The sequence below is a fragment of the Rhinolophus sinicus genome, chromosome 18 (genome assembly GCF_057876585.1).
Source record: "Rhinolophus sinicus isolate RSI-liver-muscle chromosome 18, RSI-T2T, whole genome shotgun sequence".
Taxonomy (NCBI): Eukaryota; Metazoa; Chordata; class Mammalia; order Chiroptera; family Rhinolophidae; genus Rhinolophus; species Rhinolophus sinicus.
Window position 1 is genome coordinate 13250250 of NC_142518.1, and position 24425 is coordinate 13274674.

At 37.5% G+C, this 24425-nt stretch overlaps 1 protein-coding gene across 8 annotated transcripts in view; it reads right to left on the bottom strand.

The window, feature by feature from the left end:
* Positions 1 to 2780: 2780 nt before the first annotated feature.
* The window catches only part of RPS6KA3 (ribosomal protein S6 kinase A3), a 113165-nt gene continuing 91520 nt past the window's right edge, over positions 2781 to 24425 (bottom strand). For all 8 annotated transcript variants that reach the window (XM_088795047.1, XM_019755409.3, XM_019755407.3 and 5 more), the window contains 8 exons: positions 23918 to 24043; positions 21406 to 21495; positions 18805 to 18963; positions 16898 to 17059; positions 13975 to 14051; positions 13317 to 13434; positions 8822 to 8962; positions 2781 to 8174 (listed from right to left, as the gene is read on the bottom strand). In XM_088795047.1, coding sequence (XP_088651173.1) covers positions 8052 to 8174; positions 8822 to 8962; positions 13317 to 13434; positions 13975 to 14051; positions 16898 to 17059; positions 18805 to 18963; positions 21406 to 21495; positions 23918 to 24043 — 996 coding nt within the window. In that variant the 3' untranslated portion in view covers positions 2781 to 8051. The remainder of the gene's footprint in view (positions 8175 to 8821; positions 8963 to 13316; positions 13435 to 13974; positions 14052 to 16897; positions 17060 to 18804; positions 18964 to 21405; positions 21496 to 23917; positions 24044 to 24425) is intronic.

Sequence of the window (24425 nt, forward strand, 5' to 3'; positions counted from 1 at the left end):
CTGAATTAATGTTTTTGCTTTAAATGGGTGAACTTTATGGTATGTAAATTATCTCAATAAAGCTGTTTAAAAAAAGGAAATGTGAAAAATGGAACTGACCAAGGACAAACAACTGACAAACGGTACTGAGAGCTTAGCTGAGATTTGAAAACATACATATACTTGCGGTGGAATCAGTTTGCATAATGGTATGGTTTCCTCCAAGATATCAGTTATTGTTCAGTGGGTGCAGTATAAAGGCAAGGATATAAGGAGGCTTAGGGTGCTTCTGAGGTAGAAATTCAGGTGATCAACTATAGGGCCACGAGATTCAGTCTGGCAGCAAAGGAAATAACGAATGGGGACTGGGGTGGGGGAAAACCAAAGGGATAAAATCCAAATTCCTTAATATGACTTCTTATGTCTGATGGTTTGCCCCCTGCCTATTTCTTGAGCCTCATGTCTTGCTTCTTTTATGGCTTAAGTTCCATTCATACAGAACTTTTAATTTCTTGAGTGCCTCTAACTCTGACTCTCTGTAAATTCTATTCTACCCTTCTTCCCCTTTTAGGTCTTAGCATAATCATTGTTTACTTAGAAGATCTGCCCTGATCCCTAGGCAACTCTGCTATATATTCCTACAGCATCCTGCACTTTCTTTACCTACCTTTGCTAGAGTGTGTCAATTCTATCAATTTAGGGCCCATTGACAAAATTTAATATCTGGATCTGTAAAGCTGTAGAAGAGTGGTAACGGCAAATACTGCTATTCCATGTTGGCCTGAGGAGCCAGCTATTTCTCTAGATAACCATGGTAGGCCAACTAATGGACCCCAAAGATGTCCATGTCCTACTGTGTTTCCCCAAAAATAAGCCCTAACTGGACCATCAGCTCTAATGCGTCTTTTGGAGCAAAAATTAATGTAGATCTTATATTAGTCCCTGGAACCTGTGAATATGTTATCTTGCATGGCAAAGGGAATTAAGGTTGCACGTGCAATCTTGAGATGGAGAGATTATTCTGGATTACCTGAGTGGGCCAAATATAATCACACAAGTCCTTAAAAGTGAAAGCAGCAGCAGAAGAGGGGGGCCAGAGAGATGCATGTGAAGAGGACTCCAACCACTGTTGCTGGTTTTGCAAGTGGAGGAAGGGGGCCATGAGGCAAGGAATGTGGGCGGCCTCTAGAAACTGGAAAAGGCAAGGAAACAATTCTCCCCTACAACCCTCAAAAAGGAATGCTGCCTGGCTGACACCTTGATCTTAGCCCAGTGAGACCATTATTGGACTTCTGATCTCCAGAACTGTAAAGACAATAAATATGTGTTGTTTTAAGCCACAAAATTTGTGGTAATTTGTTATGGCAGTGAGAGAAAACAAATAGAGGAACATTCTTACACTGGCCCCGTATAATACCAAGTAGACCTTGAAGCTTTCCATCTTCACCTGAATACCCAAATTAATCCAAGTGGATAGCCCCTAAACCATCTGTTTTGGGCTGAATTGTGTCTCCCTCCAAATTTCTACATGGAAGCCCTAACCCCCAGTACCTTGGAGTTAAGGTCTTTAAAGAGGTAATTGAGTTAGAACAAGGCTGTTAGGATGGGGTCCTAATGCAATATGACTAGTGTCCTTAAAAGAAGAGGAAGGCACCAGGGCTGGGACGACCATATGAAGAGGCAGAAAGAAGGCAGCCATCCGCAAGTGAAGGAGAGATGCCTCTGAAGAAACCAACTCAGCTGGCACCTTGATCTTGGACTTTCAGACTCCAGAACTGTGAGAAAATAAATTTGTTAAGCTACCGAATCTGTGGTATTTTGTTGTGGTAGTCCTAGCAAACTAAGACACCATCATAATATAAAACTACTAAAAATGTCAACAGGGAAGGAAAGGGCTAACTGCAGGACTATAACCCATTCCCTCCCTATCAAGAATCATAGACCTCAAATTTCCTTTTAAATGTGCTAATGATACTATCAGAAAGAAACAAAAAGTCCTTATCTCTAAAATGCTTTTAGCAAGATACACTTGGTCTATAGAGATGGCTTATTGTAAAACCTAGAATTTATAGATTTATGAGGCATGGTTGGTTGGAGAAGGTGGGTTCATCATTTACATTTTGTAATTAATGAGGCATAAGAGGATGTTGCAAAACCAAATGACTCCCTTTGTTTAAACAATGTTTCTACATACATTGCTCAGAAAGAAACTTGTCCTTAAATTCTGAATCCAAAATGTACCATAATGAGGGAGAAAATGTTTATTTTGGAGCTAAATCTGATAATCTTGGACTTCTCCAAGAAGATTCTCATCTTTGGTGATTACCCTGTATCCTCTGAATGATTAATCAAGTTTGGTCTTGGGTAAGATCTATGACTGATATGAGTCTGATTTGACACACTCTTTAGGCCAGGGGTGTCAAAACTTTTTTCAACGTTTTTTTACCAAGGACCATATGCGTTAAAATACACAAACAGCCGGGCCACTCACTCGGGGTGAAGTACGTATTGCCTCACGTGGTTTATTGAAGTAAACTAAATATATTTTTGGAATTTGCTGTGGGCCAATTAACAATGGATTGCGGACTGCAGTTAGCCCGCGGGCCGCAGTTTTGACAGCCCTGCTTTAGGCTAACCAAAGCTTTGCATAGAAAAATTACTTGGTACTTATTAACTCAGAAACACTACTGTTTTAAGTTCTATCAATCCAATTCGATAAATTTATACTTTGGATAGAATAATTCGACAATATGAAGGATTGATCATCATGTAATTGAAATAATCTGATAAAGGAACATACATGCATTTATTTGAAACTTTATTATATAAATTTTCATTTCTTTTAAAGATTACAAAACCTGTTCTGTGACAGGAATACAAGCAATATTGTTCCAGGATTATTCATGGATACATCTGAAAGAGCTTAGATTACACATTAATAGTATGATTTGAAAACTTCCCAGATTAGACTCTTAAGTAAAACAATTTAAAGTATTCAGTGATATTTAATCCTTTACAAGCATTTCATAATTATGGCAGCAGTGCCAAGCATCTGATGCGATTGAACCACCAATAAAAGGTACAATACATATGAACGCATGATATGGTACCTTGGGCTTCTGGCATGCTTTACTAGAGAGAAACTAGTATAAAGTAAGATCATATATAATAGTAGAAAAATACTTGTGATTTTTTTTAAAAACTGTTTAAGTAGATGCCCACCCCATTCCCACCCATGGCCAAAAATGCAAAATAATTACATCCCTTAGGTGTATACCTTCTTAGGGTAAGAGTTAAGATAAACCTAATACATGTACATAATTTTAAGACTTAAAAACTCATCACCCATAATTATTAAGGATGCTAAGGAATGGCAATACCTTGAAGCTTTTTTTAAAAATAAAAAAACAAAGCTTTAGATGATAACTACACTTAGAGAAACACAAACCAAAACCTTTATCCTTATGCCCTTTATTTGTATTTGAAAGTTCTACTTTAAATACTTGTTTGAAAAACTCAGTATACAGTTCATTCAGTACTATAGTGATAATAGGAGTAAAGATTTTCACTTCCATTAGATATTGATCTAATCTACTTAGAGGACTATTATAGCAACTCTCTTCTCACATGTTTACATATACTGTACTCAAATGGTATGTGCTCTAAAGGTTTTCTTGAGGTTTGCACCCCCGAACTTAGTCTCTAAATTTCCCTTTCCACTAATCTCTATTCAATGTCATATACTTTGCTAGTTGCTCTGGGAGAAGTCACTGACATTTAAACAGCTTATCATGCACTTCAAGGTTACATGGCAAAATAATGAGGAAAGTGCCTTAAGAGGTAGGAAGTAGGCTCTTATCCCAACCCTTGGTATGCCGTTATGAACAGTTAAAAGACTGGAATCAGAGTGGTAAATGTGAGACTGATAGTAATACAAGGCTTAAGAAAATTAAGTCAACTTAGTTACTAGAATTCTTTGAGAACACTCAGTCACATTGGAACCAGTTACAAGTCACTCAATCACACAGAATACAGCAGTGTCAAAAATACATAAAGCACACTGTAGATACAAATTCTTCTTGGCCGTCCATATTTAGGCATTATCATCCTGTAGATTCTTCACTAGAAAAAGTGGTTAAGCATGGCTCTGCAGAATACCACAGTCCCAAGAAAGCGAATTTCATTCCTTCATTAATTGGTCTCCACCAATGGTCACTTGGGGAGACCAGAAAAATGTAAGCGATCTGGAGGTGAAAAGAGGACTATTTTCATTTATTGAAATAAAAATACCGAGTTAAGTCAACTTATCTGTGAATTAAATAAGGCTCAAAGTATGCGTCCAGTTTGCTGGTCACATGGAGTTGGACCTGTCAGAGGGACAGAACTCTAGGACTACATCGGAACCTCCTGGTTTAAGCACCAAGGGTCAGCCACGAAACCCATTGGATTTGTTAATCACAGAAAACAGACCTTTTCTGACCCTTTACATTCCTGAGATATCTGTCCTAATGCCTTCATAAATCTCAAATGCTTGATACTACCACAAGAGAATTTTCTCTATAAAACATAGTAAAGCAAGTGGAACAATTTTAGGACATTTATAAAGGCCAGGAAGTAGAGACTATCAAAGCCATGTTGAGATGTGTCTTGCTGGCTTCCATGATGATTAAGTACATCTGTACCAAGGCCCCCAACTCTTGAATGCTTTTCTGCTCTCACCAGAGGCTGGACCTACCCCAGCCTTTTGCCTACTCAAACCATTCTGCCTATTTGTGAAGCCTTTGCACCCCTCTCCCCCTTCACATCTTTCCTGGGCAGAGGGTGCAAGGCACAGCTACCAGGCCAGCCCTACCTCCCAGGATGTCCCCTGGCCCCAACAGCAACCACTTCTTAAAAAATGGGAAATGGTTGACCCAAACCTGCTCTTTGCAGCCCACCACATGTGAAATGTGGAAGCTCTGTCATATACACATCGCACCCTCTCCAGATACTCGCTAAGTGACTTTTCCTACACGTCAGCCTCACAGCATCTCAACTCTGTGCCTTGTCAAAAATACTACATTTTCGGACTTTGCTTGTGAATAAATGAATCCATATCAAATCTGTTCAAATTAAGGGTCTATTGTACGTAGAAGGAAGACAGCTTTATAAATTAAAAGGAACGGAAATAATTTATATAAAAAATTAAAACGACAAAAAACTTACCTTAGTTTAACATCATCACTTGAAAGGGAAGATACAAAACACATGGTAGTGTAATCTTATTTTCCAGTATGTGCTTGGCAATGTTAAATGCAATCTACCATTCTGGGGATTATTTTGGATTATAAACTAAGAGGAAGTTTGTGAAAGTGGCCTGATATTTAGTTTAGTTCCTTCTTTCACATTGAAATATCTTTAAGACTGAACTAAACTCCCTGGGAGAAGCCCTGGTAACCAGAAGCACTAACTGGTGAAGGGCCTCACTACCACAACTATAGTTGCCTGGAGGATTTGAACATGGAGAAATGAATGGAAAGGTGAACCCAGCACAAACACTACATTTAGAGCACATTGTTGGCCAAGTTTGTCTGCTGTAAGTCAAAGGCAATGGGAACACCACAATCATAGGTAAAATGAATTATGCTCATGAATTGCTTTTTAGGGAGAAATCTTCAGTTTTGTGAACATATAACTTACTTTTCTCCAACAAAACTGGTGGCTGGACTAAGCAAAGAAGGCAATATCTTTGAAAGCAATAAACTTGGCATTCATATACCAGTAGAGGACTGCCCCAAGAAATATGCAGTTTTTGAACAACTCAGCTCCTGGTTGGGTGATAATATGAAGGGAAGGCAGCATGGTGCTGAAGGGGGAAAAAAAACTGAATGGTAAGAATTCTAGTCTTTGCTTTGGGTCACAGGTTCTTCACATGCAATATGAGAAAGTTGGACTAGATGACTTATAAGGATTTACACATTTACTTCTGGTTCTAAAAGACTATGATGGATGATACACCTAAGCAATTATGGGATAGCATGTCAAAAATCTGAAAAAATATACCCCGAGTTATGTTAACATTTTAAAAGCCACAAGAGTTTGGGATGACCGTGGTTTGAAACGCTGAATAGAGGAGAATGAGAGAGAAGAAAGCTTTCTATCCAGGCAATGGAAAGCAGCTTTTGATAGTTCGCATCCACATATTCAAGAATTTAAAAAAACTTTCTCCATCTATATCTTCTGAAATCTCTCCTCTTAAAAATTTTTTAAATTTAGAAGATAAAGTTATATTTGATTTGTATGCAATAATCATTTTGTGTCACTTGGGCAAAAGGAATGTTATAGATTTTCCCTTTCTCTTTAATTGCATAGAGGAATTAAGGAATAACAGGGTCTTCCAAGATAATTAGAGACTACTTTCTTGACTTGGTACTCTCAGGGAAAGATTTAAAGCTTCTGGCAGGACAAAAGATTTCTGATGTAAGTGGCTTAGTACATGACCAGAAAGATCTGTTTGGGTGCATTCTTGATGAGGTAAGTTAAATCACTTTTTCCTTGCTCATGTTTTTCGTATTACATATTGATGTATGCTAGGTAAGTTGGAAGATACAGGTAATAATGGATACAGAGATGTCTTCAATCAAATAAAATTATGGAAACTACCAAATTAGATGTAGATAATGAATGCTGTAATCTAAGCAGACCCAGTGACCATTATGAAAACTGATCATTTCTGAAGTTAAAGGGAATATTACGTGGCTATAATCATCAGGAGGAATTAAGAAAACACTCAATGCTGAACACTCACTTACCCTACCTTAGCTATGACTTCAGGTTAGAACAGATATTGTTCGATCAAGAATGTTTTAATCCCTAGAAGAATAAAGTTTAAATCGAATTTCATATAGAGGCCTGTGGTTTTTATTACATTCAGGTAAGTGTTTAATATAGAGTATCGTAATGGGATAGAACTCATTATGATTTACGTTTTTTCCAAAAAAGCATACTTTTCTCACAGGTATACAAGAACAGGTATCCTGTTGTTCATATGCTAACTTCTCCAATTTGATCTAAACATGAAAAGGTCCAATGGGACTTGAATGACCTGTTACTACACTCTCCTTTGCCAGTCTCTTCACCATGACTCTCAAAGGCCTTTGATGTATATTGGCAAAATTCCAAATTATATGCCAATACTAAGTATGGATACTCTTTAAGATTAAAAGTGCAAGAACTACTTCCTTAATTAAAGAAAAAGGAACCCTAAGGAGTTGCAAAGCATATGGACTAACTTCATAGGTGTACTCTTGATGTCATGCCACACACATATAACGTTCTCTGCTATCACAGCTGTCTACGTTAGTCTGACAGAGCACCTGACTTTAAGAAACAAACGAACGAATGAACCAGTGAAACAGACATGGGGAAAGATATGTACATTTTGGAAGGATTACATTCAACAGCTGTTCCACAATCTGGCCATTTTTAGGGCTGTCCAACAATACTGTTAATCCAGGTGAACTATTTAACCAGATTTAATAGTCAATTGATTAATAATAATAGATTCCAAGTTAAACAAGGCATGTATACATTAAAGAAAGCAGTACAGAAATGTACTGTATGTGAACTGTTTACAAAAACATACAAAATGTTGGATGGCACAAGGAATACAGTGCTAATATAAACGGATTAAGCTAAGTGCTTAACATAAACTGTCCATCCCTATCACTAACAAAGAATATTTAAGGGACATGAAATATTTCCTATAAAAATAATGCTATATGGTGTAGAGTACTTTATTCAGTGTATTTTTAGGTGGTATTCATCTGTTCATTCTTCTTCTTATTGATTCAGTGAATATATCTTCGTCATTTTCCATTTTCATTTCATCGAAGCTCCAGGAAAATCTAACTTGCTAACAATCATTTAAAGCGAGAAGAGACGAAAGCGGGAGCAGCAGCAGGAGCAGCAGCATTATGGGTACCAGCTGGGACAGTGTGTGCTTGCAGGTGTCTCTCAGATATGTGCTACCTGTCGCCAGAACTTGTGCTATCAGCTTACACCATGGTACCAAATATCTCACTGAGGTCACTTCACAGGGCTGTGGAGGTGATTTTTTTAATACCTCTCCGCTGAGCAAGAGTAGAGCGGCCTACTGGTTCCAAAACTGGTGACTGATTACGGTTTAGAGCAGAATATGTAGCTGCCATGGCACCCTGAAGACAGGAAAGGAAGGTCAAAACAAAAATGACAATGGGTCGTGACATACACAGAATATGAAATGAAGATTTATTTCCCCAGATAATTTCTACATTAGCAAATTTATGTAGATTTTATTAGGCTCATAATGAAAAAAACCACACTGTTCAAATCCTCTGATTTAACTAAAACTGAAGAGGCCAATGTGGTAGGTTGAAATTATGGATGAGAGGGAACAGGGATGGCCTTGTAACAAGCAATCCTCACTTTTCTCAGGACTATTCAACTTTTTTTCTTTGCAGTCTTTTAATCCGAGAGGCAGCAGGCATGCTCTTTTGGAACTTGTGTTTTGCCACTGGTGACAACCTCAAACTGCTTTGGGTTATGTATAAGAAAGAACAGTATAGAGAGAAGTTAAGAAACCCATAAGCTTATCTGATTAATTCAGAAATTAAAAAGTCATTCTTAAACTAGATTTATTATGCTATTTGGTACGGCTTGCCTTTTTCTTTTCTAAATCACCCACTGTGAGAGAATCCCACAGGAGAATTGGATGCAAGCGGAGAGGGAAAGGGAAAGGGAAAGGTGCTGTGGCATGGAGAGGGCATCTCACAGTCTCTCACGGGGGACATGTGGAAAACAGGGTCTAAATGGGGCTGCTCACCTTGACCAGATGTGGTGCGTCCTGTCTGTTCAGTTGGTATTGTGGCAGTTGGTCCCAGTGGACTATCCAAGGGTGTCTGAGCACAAGGGCAGCAGTCAGTCTCTGATGAGGGTCCACATGAAGCATCTTTGACACCAGGTCCTATAATGGGAAGAATAATAACACAAATGTGAACCTTTCTGTTTTTTTCTATAGCACTTGACACTGCTGAACATTCTCTCTTACTATGACACTATATTTTTTCTGGTAGTAGGTAGATCTTTGGGCTCAAAGCAAATTGGTCAGCATGACAATTTTTTTTTTTTAAAAAAGCAAAAACCCAAGTCTCTGTTTCCTCCTCCCTGAGTGATAGTAATTTTGGTGCACTATAAGGGTAAATATACCACATTTTATGCATCTTTAAATACGTTGGCTCTTTTTTTCCCTTAGATATTCTGATGTTTCCACATTTTTGAAGGTTTATTTTTAAATAATTTTCAGCTACTTAACACTTTTTTTGTGCTGCTGGCAATACTGAAAAGCAGAACTGTCCAATAACAGGAATTTAATCGGAGGGCTCTAAATGCCCCTCTCAAGATTACAGAATTTTAATTTTTTTTCCTACTTCAAAAGCAACTCATGGGCATTACAGGAAAATCAGAAACACAGAAAAGGAAAAGATCATGAAGAACACCCAGAATCCCACTCTTCCAGAGACAAATGCTTTCTATCCATCCAAATGCTCTCCTATACATGGAATATAGATCCCTATAATTGTTATATAGTTTTATACTCTTCCAAATAACACAACTGTGATTTCTAAAAGCCATGTACCACTTGTTTAATTTTTCATTCAAAATATATCTATTGAGTATCCATTAAGGCCAGGCATTCTGCTAGGCATTGGGTATTTAGCAGTGAACAAGAGAGAAATGAACTGTGACCTCACGAAGCTTTCAGCCCAGTGAGGGAGAGTCTAAGAACCAATTACAAAACAAATAGGAAGTTCTCCGATAGGGTGAATAAATACGAGAGGCAGCTAGAGAAACACAAAGAAAGACCTGACCTGACTAGAGTAGGGTGGCTTTTTGAAGTGACTTCGTTAGAGAAATGTCGGACTTGAAGGATAGGCAGGAGCTGGATTAGAGAAGGGAAGGGGGAAACAGCACTTCAGGGAGATAGAACATACTGTGTTTGGAGGAAAGCCCTCAGGTAGGAGAGAACATGTCAGTTAAGGAACTGAAAGGAATGCAGTGAGGCTGCAGCATAAATCATAAAGAAGAACATGGCAGCAGATAAAAGTGGGAGAGGCAAGACAGGAACCTGATCATGAAGGCCCTTATAAGCCATATTAGCACATTTGGATTTTTTTCTAGAGGCAATAAATCATTTAAAGCAAAGGAGTGGTGTGGTCAGATTTGGACTTTAGAGAGATTACACTCACTAAAGTTTGGAGGAAAACAGATTGACGGGGGCAAGCCTGGAGACTCAAATTTGAGACTGGCAAGAGAAGATAGCTTTGAGGGGGTCGGTATAAAAGATGGAGAAGTGTGGATGGAATTGAGATACTTAAGAAAAAGAACTGACAGACCCTGGTGGTTGCCTGGATATTGGGAACTGGGGAAACGTTATTCCAAGTACTCCTCTGCTATTAGATATTTATAGTTTCTTACTTTTAGTTCTCATTAACAGCTAAGAACAGGAATAACTGAACAGAATTAGAGAAAAAAAGCGAAACAATTAAGTACCTCCCCTTCCAAATTCTGGATGTGGGCAACTGTGCTTCAAACGAATCAAAGCTGCTCAGGGGCACAACAAAGCTCTAGTACAATTCTGAGCAGATCTGTGCGTTAACCAGTGCTCTTTTGGCCAAGTCACTTAGAACCACTTCTCCTACCGCTACTCTTCAATGGCTATTCCGCCTAAGTTTTCCTCTTTAAATAGTGGTGCTCCCTGAATTCCTTCCATTGCTGCTATCAGTCTGCTCTGATAAACTCACTCACGCTCATGGCTTTAGCTACTATGGAGGATGACAACTCCTAATTTCAATGTCCACCCCAGACTTCTCTGCTAAGATCTATATCCATATAGCCAGTAGCCTAATGGATATACAGCTCTTAATTACACATCACAGAAGCAAATTCATAATGTCCAAATTTGTAATCATCACTCCTCTCAGAACGACTTCTTTTGTATTCCACATCTTGGCGAAGAACACCAGTACCCACTCATTTGCCCGAGGGGGACATGTGGACTGCACGCGTGATATCTGTTTCTCCCTAGCTTCTTATGTCCAATAAACCACTGGGTCTATTCAGCCTTCTAAATTTCTCTTCCATATGGCTACAATTGCTCTAGTTCAGATCCTCCCCATTCATGACCCAAAATACTGCAAAACCTTCCAAGCAATGCGCTTAATATTAGATCAGTGAAGACTGAGTGAACTAATGCAGGTGAAAGTGTTACCACAGTCCTTGGCACATAAGTGCTCAGTCAATGGTAGCTATGGTTCTGTTCTTCTCAAAGTCACACATGACACGTATGGTCCATGTGACTGACGACAGTCACATATGCACCTTGCTCTTGAGGGGACACACCAGATTGATAGGGTCCTCTATCCCAATTTTGTGGGCATTCACTATATTACATCATGTTTGTAGTCAAAAGTCTTAGCTGGCAAACCAGCAAAGGTTATTAGTAATAACATGGTATTTATAAGATAGGCTGTGAGTTGGATGCAGTTTTTTGCGCTCTATTTGTATCTCCTCCTCACCTATGTTTCTCTTTCACTCAAAAAAGCATACTGGAATGCAAGTGAGTAAGAACAAATTATAGAAATTAGAGAAATAACCCCGACTTGCTTTAACTTATTAAAAAAGCAGGGACTGTGCAAGCTCTGATACTTTATTATGGCAACATTACTTGATATGTCTCCCAACCGATCATGACAAAGTTTGTGGCAGACCCCATGGATAAGAATTACTGCTCCACAGAAGAGAACTTGAAAAAGGAAAATCTGACCCCTACAATGCTCAATATTTTTCAACAGCTCCCCAATACCTAGAGTGAACCCCAAATCCTGAGCATGGTCTACAGGGCCTTTCATAATCTGGGTTCATCAGCTACCCTCTCACGTGTACCCTGTACTCGTCCTATCAAACTCCTTGCAGCCCCCTGGAGGCATTCTGCCCTTCCTATGCCATCCTGACCATGAACAGCATGTGCTCGTCCCTCAGCCTGGCCTGGATGGCATCCTTCTATTCCCCAAAGCCGTCTGGCAAATCCCTTCATTGCTTCTGGAAAGCTTTCTCTGAAATCTTTCTGACTGAGCATCACTTGTGAACTTCTTTAGCACAGAAAACGTACCACTGTAACAGCACACGTGACACTGTACTGTATATTTTTGGCCATTTCCCAACTAGACTGTAAGCTCCCTGAAATCGGGAATTCTATCTGAGTCACATCTTTTATCCCTGGAGCCTTCATGCATTAAGCACATTGTAGGTGCTCAACATATGAATTAAAAAGGAAATAAGTACCCAGAAAAATGAATCATCTGGTTTAAGAAATTTTATTGTTAAGAAAAGGGAAAGAAAGGCTAACATTTCATTTTAAATGAAGTTATAAAACCAAATATTATATCCACAGATATTATACTGGTTAGCTGAGGCTCTGTTTCTGCGTAAAGTATCTATATACATTTCTGACATACCCTGTTTATTTGTGCAATCACATCAACTCAAGCTTCCACCTCTAAGAAAAACCAGCACTTTTACCAGTATCTATCTTCTTCATCTCCTTTATGTTCTCCTTATTTTGAAGTGGAAAACTTTGCTCTTCTTTTTAAAAGAGAATTTTCTATGAATAGAGTGAAACTAGAGTAGAGCTGGAAAGCAAGTCAGTACTATTTAGGGGATGACAGATCTTCCAGTGAGAAAGGCTTTTCAAATGGATTTCAAGCTGTCATAAAACTATCCCACCTTTTATTGTGAAAAAGATAATACTCCTTTCTTTATAACATGGACCAAATATAGGACATGCTATAGTTATTCTAGGGTATAAGGGCTTTGGAATCAGCTATTTAGTTTGAAATGCCCACACGTACCTGGTATGTAACCATGGACAAGTTCACACTAAAATTCTGGGTGTTGGTTTCCTTCTGTGAAATGGGGGTACCTACCCGCTATTTTACGGGTTGCTAAGAGGATTAAATGGGATAATTTAGGTAAAGTGCAGCATGAGGCACACAGTAAACACACACATCATGAAGACTACTATCATTATTATTCATCATGTTCCTCAGTAAGAAGCAAGTTTAGAGGTACATACAATACAGTCAAATCAATGCCTTCAGGGAAAGAAATTAAGACGGTCCATTTTCTATTTCAAGTTATTTGGTAACATCACCTCAAAATATTACTTTATAAACAAAAGTTTCTAACCTATGTTATTTATTCTTACCAAGAATTATGAGAAATTATTTTCTCAAAAACTTACAACAGAAAGCCATATTTACCTTTGCGGTGTCTGAAACAGAATTCCAGTAACCACCACTGAGTGAGAATTTGCCGCTGCCGATGCGTGCCAATATCTCCTCTGGTGTATCATCAGGGCCATTTGCAAATGGAGTGTAACTAATTTATAATAAAATTAAAATGTTAATGAATAAAATTTCTTCTTTGGTTGGAATCTTTATTTGCAGTGTCCAAAAGTACTCTGAGTAATTTAATTAATGTGATACTTTATTGAAATCTGAAAAATATCAACAACATGAAGCTCCACAAAGCACCAGGTCAAGGTGTAAGTTATGAAACATTAATTAGACTTAATACACAAAAATATAAACATTTTAAGATATGACACACTGTAGAATAAAATACTTAAAATCATGTGTGTTTACGACATAACAAGAATAAAGGTAAGGAAAATCAATTTACAACCTCAAGACAATAAATAATACATTATAGAAAATTAATAATGATATAACTTAAGTGTGGTGTATATATATATATATTTATATGTATACACACACACACACATACACACATACATACAGGATTGTATCAGAAAACATGAAAAGAAAGATATTATAACATAGAGATTAAAAAATAAACCTAGATAACATAAACAAAATATTGATGATTAAATGCTTACAATATATGGTACACACTTACCCAGTAAGCATTGTATAGAGGAGGACACCAAGACTCCATATATCACAAGCAGCATCATAGCCTTGTCGTTTTAAAACCTAGAAAGTCAAAATCAGTATGAACACACCAGTTTGTTATATAGATTTAGATAGGCTGTGGGAACTGAATTATGTCTCTTAAATCAATGCATATAAGAAAAACCTCAACAGAATATGATTAACAAACAAGGCGATATATTAATCCTACTCTAGAACCTTCTACAACTAACAATCATATATATTATACATAATATATATAACATATATATAATATATATATATACATAAAATACATATATAGTGCCAAAAAAAGTATACACATTTTAAGAAAGGAAAAAACTGTATTAAAATTATGCTGATGGTAACCACTTTGAGCACCTCTTGTAATTGCAGAAGTCAAACATGACTTGAATTTACCTTTTGTTACTGGTATATATTGAGTATTACAATTTTAATAGTTTTTTCCTTTCTTAAAATGTGTATACATTTTTGGGGTACCATGTGTGTGTATAAAGATTTTATATATATAGATATATATATTTTGGTATTCGAATTAACATTTATTGAGTGTTGCCATGGCACACAGAGGACTATAAAATAAATTGAAGGTAAGTTTCTTATTTCAATGAATTTGTATTTTGTATGGGGCTACAGAAATAGTTACAGAAAATAATACTTTTAAGAACACATATAACTTAGTACAAATGACATAGTGCAAAATTGTATATAATTTGATTCACTCAAGCATTTAATAACTACCAACTATAACGAGCTGTGACAAATACAAAACAACTCTGGTTTTCTTAAGAAAATCAGAATCTGGCAGGGGAAAGAAACATATATATTTAACAATTCAACATGATAAGTATCATAACAAAACTATGTCTAAAGCGCTATGGGTATAAAGATGAGGAAGCTATTCCCTCTTGATAGGGGAGAGAGGGAAGGCTATGAGGCAACCTGTTTATATTGGGCCTAAAAGTAAGAATTCGGGAGGCAAATTCGGGGGAGGAGGTGGGAGAGGGCAGAGGACACCCAAAGGGCAGAGGCACGGTTAATGCTAGTTCCGTGTGGCCAGATCTCCAGGTAGGGGATATGAGAGAGACTGAAGGGCTTTTATAAACATCTTGTTAAAGAATTTAGATTTTTTTCCTGTAGGCAATCAGATGTCATTGAAGTATTAAACAGGGAAATAAAATAAGTAGATCTGTATACCAGAAAGATAATGCAAGGTATAGAGGAAATGCTGACAAGAGGAGAGACCGGAGGCAAGGTCACCGGATAGGAGGCCATTTGTTGCCAACTAAATAAAAGGCTGTGAGGATCTGCACTAAGGCAGGACATGAAGAAGAACAGACACAAAGATAAAACAAGAAGTACTTACTGATATTGGTTACCGGGTAAGGGGAAAGGGATATCAAATATTTAGCAATCAGAATGGACAGGATTTGGTGATAGACTGGATGTAGAGATATGGTAGATAGAGGGAGGATTTCAGCAGAACTTCAAAGTTTAAACTTGGATGACTAGGAGACAAAGAGTTAAAAGGTCAAGTCTAAGGAGAGTTGAGTCATGGAAGATTTCCTGAAGAAGATGAATTTAGGGACAAGTTTTGAAGCACAAAACAATCTATGGGCCAAGGAACGGCTACATTGTGATTTCCAGAAGCAGACTGCTTGCATGAAGCAGGAAGCACTTAGGAGGAAAATGAGATGGCTAGATTAAGTGACCATGCTTGGACCAATATGTGTCAGAGGCTGTGGATATGTGGACAAACAAGAAAAAAATCTGTCCCTCATCAGTTCTAGTACCACTGGGAGAAGAGATAAATATTATTATAAAAAGTAACAAAATTTCAAAATGTTTGGAAAATAAAGGGGGGAAATCCAACTCTATTATCCAACTATCCTAACATTGCCAAGTATTATCATTATTTGAAAAATCTAGCACATGGTAAAAGCACAGACTTTGCAGCCAGACTGCCTGGGCTGAAATCTAGATTTGACCTCAGATGAATGACATAACTAACCTCTCACTGTGTACTGGTTTCCTGTAAAATGTGAATAAAAGCACTCCCCTCACATAGTTATAATGAGAATGAACTATTATATGTAAGCTACATATTGTGGAGATGAAATCAGTTCATCTATGTGCCTGCCACATAAGCCCTATATCAGACTTTACCATTATTTTCTATCATCTTATTCGTAGTTGCATTTTTTTTTTTTTACATAGTGATAAAAAAGCAAGAAAACTTGAGGGCAAAACAGTGGATTTTAGATTTGCTATAATGGGCAACTGCAATGTCTTAAGAAAAGAAGCAAGTTGATGAAATCGGTGCTTGGAAAGGACTTCAGGAGCTTTGTAACTCTCCTGTGGAATGCTCACAGAATGACTAGAAGGAGCAAGGTGTACCTAGGCTGAGGCGAGGGAAGCAGGGGCTAGGATGGCAGTGCTGTGAGCACAAGAACCACCAGCTGGTTTTAGGGGATAACAGAGATGGTAACTAGCTACATAGCTAAAGACAAGAAGAGACCTTCATGTTTTAGCCTCAGAAATACAGAAAGATAGTGACAAAACCAGGAAATTAAAAAGGTATTAGGAAAGGCAGAGAATAAGCTAGTTTCCATTTATTCCATGCACTGACAAGCACAAAAGTATGAGTGATAACAGACATATACAGATGTGTGATTGTGCAGAAAAACAGAAGTCAGGACAGGAAAAGGATTACAGGTGGTAGTGGACTGATGACATTATGAACTACCAACAGAAGAAAAAGGGCTGACATTTTATTCTAATTATCTGTTTAGTAAGTTTTCAATTAAATATTAACTATTCTATATTAAACACAGCAAATGAGCTTTTAAATATACTGAAATACTACAAGCAAGCTGTTTCACAATTACCTCTGGTGCAACAAAATTTGCAGTATAACAAGGAGTCATGAGGAGACCGTTTTCTGCTCTTAGCTGTTTGGCAAAGCCAAAATCACAAATTCGAATAGATTCTGGATTGCCAGATTCATCCACATAAAGAATGTTGCTAGGTTTCAAGTCTCTGTGAACCACCTAATTGAAATACAAATGAAAGAGGTACATTAAGAATACATTTCCATTATAGAAAATATTCCCAAACTGTTGGAGCAATGCACTTTAACAAGATAATGAGTGGTGACCTTTTAAATTACCCCAACATCATAAAATGCTGAATGTAAGTGTAACTCTCTAACACAGAACCGGGGGAAAGAGAGGAAGAAGAAAGAACAGTATTTACCATCCCCCTCTTTGTCCAACTGAATCAGTGGGTTAAGGAGAAATGCAAATAACAATAATACCTGTCTCCAAGTTATTCATTCATTAAACAAATATTTATTGATTGCCTATCATGTGCCAGGGTGTTATATAAGGAGCTGCAGATATTATGGTGAACAAGATCCATAAGATCTTTGCCTTTATATGTTAGAAGCTTACACAGTAGCGGAGAGGCAGAGAATAAACAGATAAGAGATGGGGCATAACTAGGGAGGTTAGGGAGGGTCTCTAGAGGAGGTTAACATCTGATCTAAGACCTTTAGAACAGAGCAAACAAGACACAGCAGTAGAGTAGGACCATACTAAGTAGAGGGAACAGAATACACAATGGATGTGCACGAAAACATGCTGATAAGCTCAGTAGGACAGGCCTGGGGTTTAGGAGGAAAAAGGAAAAAAATCCAGACTTTAAGTATTGTCTATTTGATATGCAAGCGACAATGTCACACACACAAAGATACCGATCCTTTAGAGTTTTGTATTGCTTTCCCCATTTAATCACCTACGTGAATACTTCTTTTATCATAAGCCTCTCTGACACTCCTTATTAGACTTATGTGTTTCTTACATCATCAAATTTGGAGTTTATATCCTGATCAATCACCTCAGTTTTAGTTCCTAACATCCAGAACATGACTTCTCCAGACCACTTGAAGAACTTACTACTGCTAAGGAGTTGCTAAAGAACACAGAAGACTTAGATGATTGAAGTCATGAATTTTTCAGTGAATACTGAGTTCTACTAATTTCTAGCTACAGTCCTAGGCGACTCTTGACCAGCCAAAGTCAAGAAGCTCTAGAACTAAATCAACACAGTCCACCTGCTAGTTTCTAGGGGTGAAAACAAACAACATGAGAACAATGTACTGAAAATAAACTCCTTAAGATATCATCTCTTACTCTTTTTCTTGCTTCCAATTCTTCTTCACTCCTCTGCTGTTCTCTTTTTCTCCTTCCCTCCCCTCATTTTCTCTTTCACCCCCTTTCCCTTCCAGACTTCTCTTCTTTTAAAAATATGATCTTTTTTTTTTTTGCCATTTACTAAAATATCTGTATCAGGAAGAAATGAGGAGAGCATCCACCAGTCAGAAGCCAGGTGACTATTTGGCCTAATCCGTTGGAAGGATTTCCTTTTATAAGTGAACACAACCCATGATTCTCTGGTTCTGTTTCTAAACTTGAAATGAGCCCAGTTCTCAAGAGCACAGAGTGGCCTAGCAAAAATGGCACTATGTCTTCCAGGTCAGAAGATCTCACTCACTTTTTCTTGGGAAGCATAAGAATTTAATATAAATAAGCTAGAATTTCAAAGTAGCACTTCAAGCTTAATGGGAGAAGTTTACATAGAGGAAGAACAGCAGGATAATTAAGCTAATAGTAGTTATTTGCCATTACATGCATAAAGTAGCTTCTACTTTTGTAATTTTAGCTCAAACATTAAGAAAAAAGGTATTCATGCATGTGTGTGTGTATTTTTTATATAAAACATTAAAAAGACTTACCCCTTGTGCGTGAAGATATTCAACAGTTTTGGTTATAGTAAACAGGACAGCGCTGGCCTCTCGTTCAGAAAAAAATTTCTGTCTAAGAATTTTATCCAGCAATTCACCCCCTTTCATAAGCTCTGTTACTACATACACATATTTTCCATCATCGTATACCTGTAAAATTGAACGCCAAAATGTGAAAAATTATTTAAAGCTTTACATGTGCTCAGAACAAAGTTTAGCATATTAAAGAGAAATTAAAACTCATTTTTATATTCAAGGAAAATTTTACTTATCACAACCAATGGAGGATATAAAACTTGCAAACAGTTTTAGACACATAAGAATATTAAAATAAGAATTGATGAGATTGAATGTCAGAAAAATAACCTGTAATTTCCTTCTGTGAAACTTAATTCATGGCAATCGAAGTAACTATGGGTATGGCATACGAAGGGGCACTGAACTTTTGCTCCTAGGGTTCGTTCCTCTTGATTTTTCTATCTACTGCTGATGGCAAGGCCTGCTACAAAGACACACTCCTGTGATTTTCCTGGAACTTCTGGAATTGCAGAACTTCTATATTTATATACATGGTACAATGAATTATTCTGATTTTGGTTAAACTGAAAGACAAGTTGTGGCTAGTATTAAATAGGAAGATTGAGTAGCAAAGAGAAATTCTATCCAACCACCCAGAAGCATACCAGTTTACTCCTTATGTAGAAATAGAAAGCTCACTGTAATTTTGGATTTGTACTCCAGGCAATCCCGAACTAAATTATTCCCTTCATTAAACTTCAGTCCTTTTCATTCCCCCTTCACCACAGAGTTACTGCACCCTTGATTTAGCTCCATAAGAGGTACCACATACTGAGGCCCCAAATAATGGAGAAAACAAGGTACCTGCCCGCAAAGTTTTTATTCCAGTAGGGAGAAACAGAAATAAGAGTTAAAACAATGTTGAAGATGCTGTAATAAAAGTGGGGGAAATTGTGCCGGCCCGGTGGCTCAGGCGGTTGGAGCTCCATGCTCCTAAATCTGAAGGCTGCTGGTTTGATTCTCACATGGGCCAGCGGGCTCTCAACCACAAGGATGCTGGTTCAACTCCTCGAATCCCGCAAGGGATGGTGGCCTTGGCCCCCTGCAACTAAGAATGAACATGGCACGTTGAGCTGAGCTGCCTCCCAGATGGCTCAGTTGGTTGGAGCGCGGGCTCTCAACCACAAGGTTGCCAGTTCGATCCCTCGAGTCCTGCAAGGGATGGTGGGCAGTGCCCCCCTGCAACTAGCAACGGCAATTGGACCTGGAGCTGAGCTGTGCCCTCCACAACTAAGGCTGAAAGGACAACAACTTGAAGCTGAACAGCACCCTCCACAACTAAGATTGAAAGGACAACAACTTGACTTGGAAAAAAAAAAAGTCCTGGAAGTACACACTGTTCCCCAATAAAGTCCTGTTCCCCTTCCCCAATAAAAAAAATCTTTAAAAAAAAAGTGGGGGAAATTTCAGAGACTTTGAAATTTGAAACGAGGGAAGGAGCAAAGATGTAAAAAATAGTGACAGTTGAGGGAGTTTACAAGGCAAGGCCGCGAGACAGTATTTTCTACACTTCCTTTTGGATTTACTTGGTTAGATTCTTGGATGTTATATTAATGAAAGAGTCACTTAAGTTAAACAGCTTCACATTTTAATGGGACTAAGTTAACATTCTCCTAACAATGAGCAATGATAAATTAATCTGAGGAAACTGGAGTTTTGGTTCGGAAAGAGAAGGGAGGGTAAACTTTGGAATTCACAAAATCTCTGATGTGAAAGGTAGACCTCTGGCTCAGTTGGCCTCGTGATATCTGGTCTACAACTCCCAGTTATGGCCTTTGAGCCTATGTGACCACCCTCAGCACGAGAGGACTTAATGCTTCCTGGGGAGTTCACACCCTTTGCCAACAGCTCTATTATCAAAGTCATAGGGAGCAGGGAAAGGATACCTTACTTGTCCTGAGGGTGGTGAGGGGCGGGGCAGGCTTCCTGGAGGAAGTAATGCCTTAGCAAAGTCTTAAATGTATGGTAGTTAGCCAGGCAAATAAGGGAAATAGTGTCCTCAAATGAGGGAACCATAAATTCAAAGACAGAGCAGCATGAGAAAACGAGGCATTTTCAAAAATGTATATACACTGGAGCATCGCTGAAACACAGGGTATGTGAGGAAACGTGAAAACTACTATGGACAGGGGAAGGTGGGACCAGAGGCTATGAGGGTATGAAATGTAGGGAAGTAACATGTTTAGATATGACTGTAGCTCTCTCTGGCAGTACAGTGGAAGAGTTTGGGGAAATCCATGCAGCATGCGACTAGTCCATCCTGAATATTAATTAGTACCTAAATGTTCCAGTAAATGCAGATGTTAAAAGCAATTATGTCAGCGACATTTTTCTTCTTAAAGCAAAAGGAGAAAAATTAACTATATAAACATATTTTTCTTTGTAACTGAAATTATGCTATATGTGTTGTCCTCCAATCTATTTGTTTTGTTTATTATATTGAGTTCTTTGTCTACCCCATAATATTTGAAAACAGCTCAGATTCAAATGATCTATGTTAAAGAATCTACTTACATCCTTTAAAGTAATAATGTTTGGATGCTGTCCGTAACGAAGAAGAATTTCAATTTCTTCTGTTGGGTCTCTCTTGCTTTTATCAATAATCTAAAAGGCAAATGGTTATCACAAAATCTCATGAACTACACAGTCATAAACTGTAAGAATACACAGCTACAGACCTTGGGCATCATCTTATGTAAACACTGTATATATAAGCCATTTATCAAGTAGTTTTATGTAAGTACCTGGCCAGACTACCTAATCAAAATTCAAAAGCCAGTCTTGATGCAGATGGCAAGACTGTAACGTAAATTCTATGCCATGAGTTACATTCTTACCAGGTCTCTCCAGTTTAAGTTTGTAGTTAAGTCCTAAACTTACTACAAACTCAAACACTCAAGAAAAGGTACCAAGACCATAATTAACATATCTTTCTTCCGTCCTTGAACATCTTAAACTTTTGGGAACTCAGTCAACTTCTAAGCCCTGTCAATACAGATAATTAAGAACAACATGTATCTATAACACCACTACTAGCATCTGTTTATTGAATTAACTTTACTTCCTTTAATAAAATGCTTCAATGGAATATCCCATTAGTTGTAAGCTACTTATAAAAAATTAATTAACAGTTAAGTAGAACAAGCTTATTTTCGAAGCTAGGCAGAAAGCTAAGCAGAAAACCACTCCTAAAATTTTACTTGCCTAGAATTAAGTTTAATTATTATAATAAAGCCCTTTAAAATACTAATGTAGCTTTCCAATCCTTTTATGTCAGCTGCTTCTTAAAAATATTTCTCTTAATGTTTTAATCTGTTGAAGTAATATTGTATTTTTAAAAAGACAAGGTTTGATTTCATTTCATCCAAAGGGTAGTCTGAAATAAATTTTGTGACCTTCATATTTGCAATTTTAAAGCAGCTTAGTAATTAATGTATGTAATAGATACCCAAATGCTCTAGCAACCTAGGAAATCCCTTGTAACTCTTAGTAGGAGCCAAATATGCTATCTGAAATGGGTTTAGTTATAAAACAGTTCTGTATTTGGAAAACAGGGAAGACATACATACAGGTGTCAACCATAATCGGCTGTAAATTGTCATTTTTGTGGAATTAGGCAAATGGATGATTAAGAGGAAACATATGGAATAGACATTCTAATTCAAGGGATATGATCTGGGACTAGTCTTCTGAAAACCAGAACACACTGGAAGTGTTATTTTTTGCAACCTTCTCTCTGATCTGCTAATCTGAGCCCAGTTTACATTATACCCATATTTGTGCTTGTGTATCTCAGATTTGTGTAATTTCAGTAGAATCCAGTTGTGCTGGGATTGGTTTTATGAATCTAATTTAAGTTACAAGAGTCCACAAATAGCTTGAAGATATGCTCAAGGTTTTGGTATACTACTCCTGGTTTCTGTCATTCAAAGCTGGCCTTAGGACATTTCTGCTTTTTTTCTGATGTGTTTATGGAGGAAAGATATATCCTTAAACTGCTTACCAAGTACATTATTCATCTTCTCTCCTTTCATGTAAGCAATTTGAAAATTTCTATGTATCCCAGATGTCACTATAGGCAATGAGTAGGAGAGAATATTAAAATGTATTTCTATGGTTTATCTTTACCTCTGACAGAAAGCCTTGTGGACACTGATAACTTTAAAGCAATTAGATCCAAGATTAGAAAAGTAACAATTTGTTTATGTGTCTTCCCAGATATTTGCTATGCATATATAAAACACATTCATTTTAATTTTTACACAGTGAAATCATATTCTATATCTAGATAAATGGATGGATGTAATCACAATTAATGCCACTCTCTCACTAATTAAACATGAGCTATCCATACTTATAGACTAGTTCTAAGGTTCAAGGTAAGTTGAAAGCTTTAGACACTACTTGAATTGTTTGCAATGGGTAAGCAGAGGCTACCATCCCAAGAAGTGAAAAGGCAGAGGCTTGAATATCATATTTGTTCACTTACAACTAAAAGTTTGCAACTCAAACTTTATCATAGAGCCATGTGTCTTGGTTTTTTGGCTTAGAAAATTCTTGCTGTCTTAGGACATCTGATGAAATTAAAAGTTAATGTTAATAAATTTTATGACAGTGGTTCTTAGTCTTTTATTGGTTCACAGATCCTTTTAAATGTGAAGGACAGTATGAACAATTTTGCCAGAAAAATGTAAACAGACAAAATTTGGTATACAATTTCGAGTAATTCCCTGAACATAAAATGGGGGACTCTTGAGAGTAAAAGAGGTGCTACCAAAAATTAGGTCAGGTGTACACTGGTACCGGCCTGAGCAAACTGATGTATGCTACCCTACCTGTAACTCACAGGGGAATCCATGGTTCCAGATGAAGATCCCTGAAGCTCGCTAGCTAGACATTTAAAGTTACCTGATCTTTTTATAACAAGAGGCACATTTACCAAAGAAGAAGAGTGTAGTTTTTCACTGGTACTGACATGCATGAATAAGAACTGTTAGAGTTGCATTCTAAATCTAAAAGCATTTACCTTCACTGCAAACTCCATGTTTGTGGCTTTATGTATACATCTCTTGCAAACGGAGTAGGAGCCAACTCCAATGTCTTCTTTTACTTCATATCCATCAGTGAACTGAATACTGTTCCTGTGCAACTGCTACAAACACAATTATAAACTGACAAAGAGTTCCATAATGATTTTGGTACATTTCAATAGGGAAATAAGTTACTCAACATGCAATGTTGATGTTAAATATAAATGAGTATCAGTCAAAATAAATCTTTACAGCATTTATTCTTCTACAACTGCGTATTTTGGAAGTATCTACAATAAAATGTACAGCATGAAATATACCCTTTACAAAAACTTATATTAAAAACAAAAAATTAAATTTGTACAAGAAAAAACACAGAGCTACTTCATAAGGGGCTGACAGCCTTGCGTGTGATGGAGCCCCTTTCCACTCTCCAACAGGCTGCAGGTCTTTGAAGTACCCTTGCAAATGGGGAAAAGTCTGAAATCTCTGGTATAGAAGAAA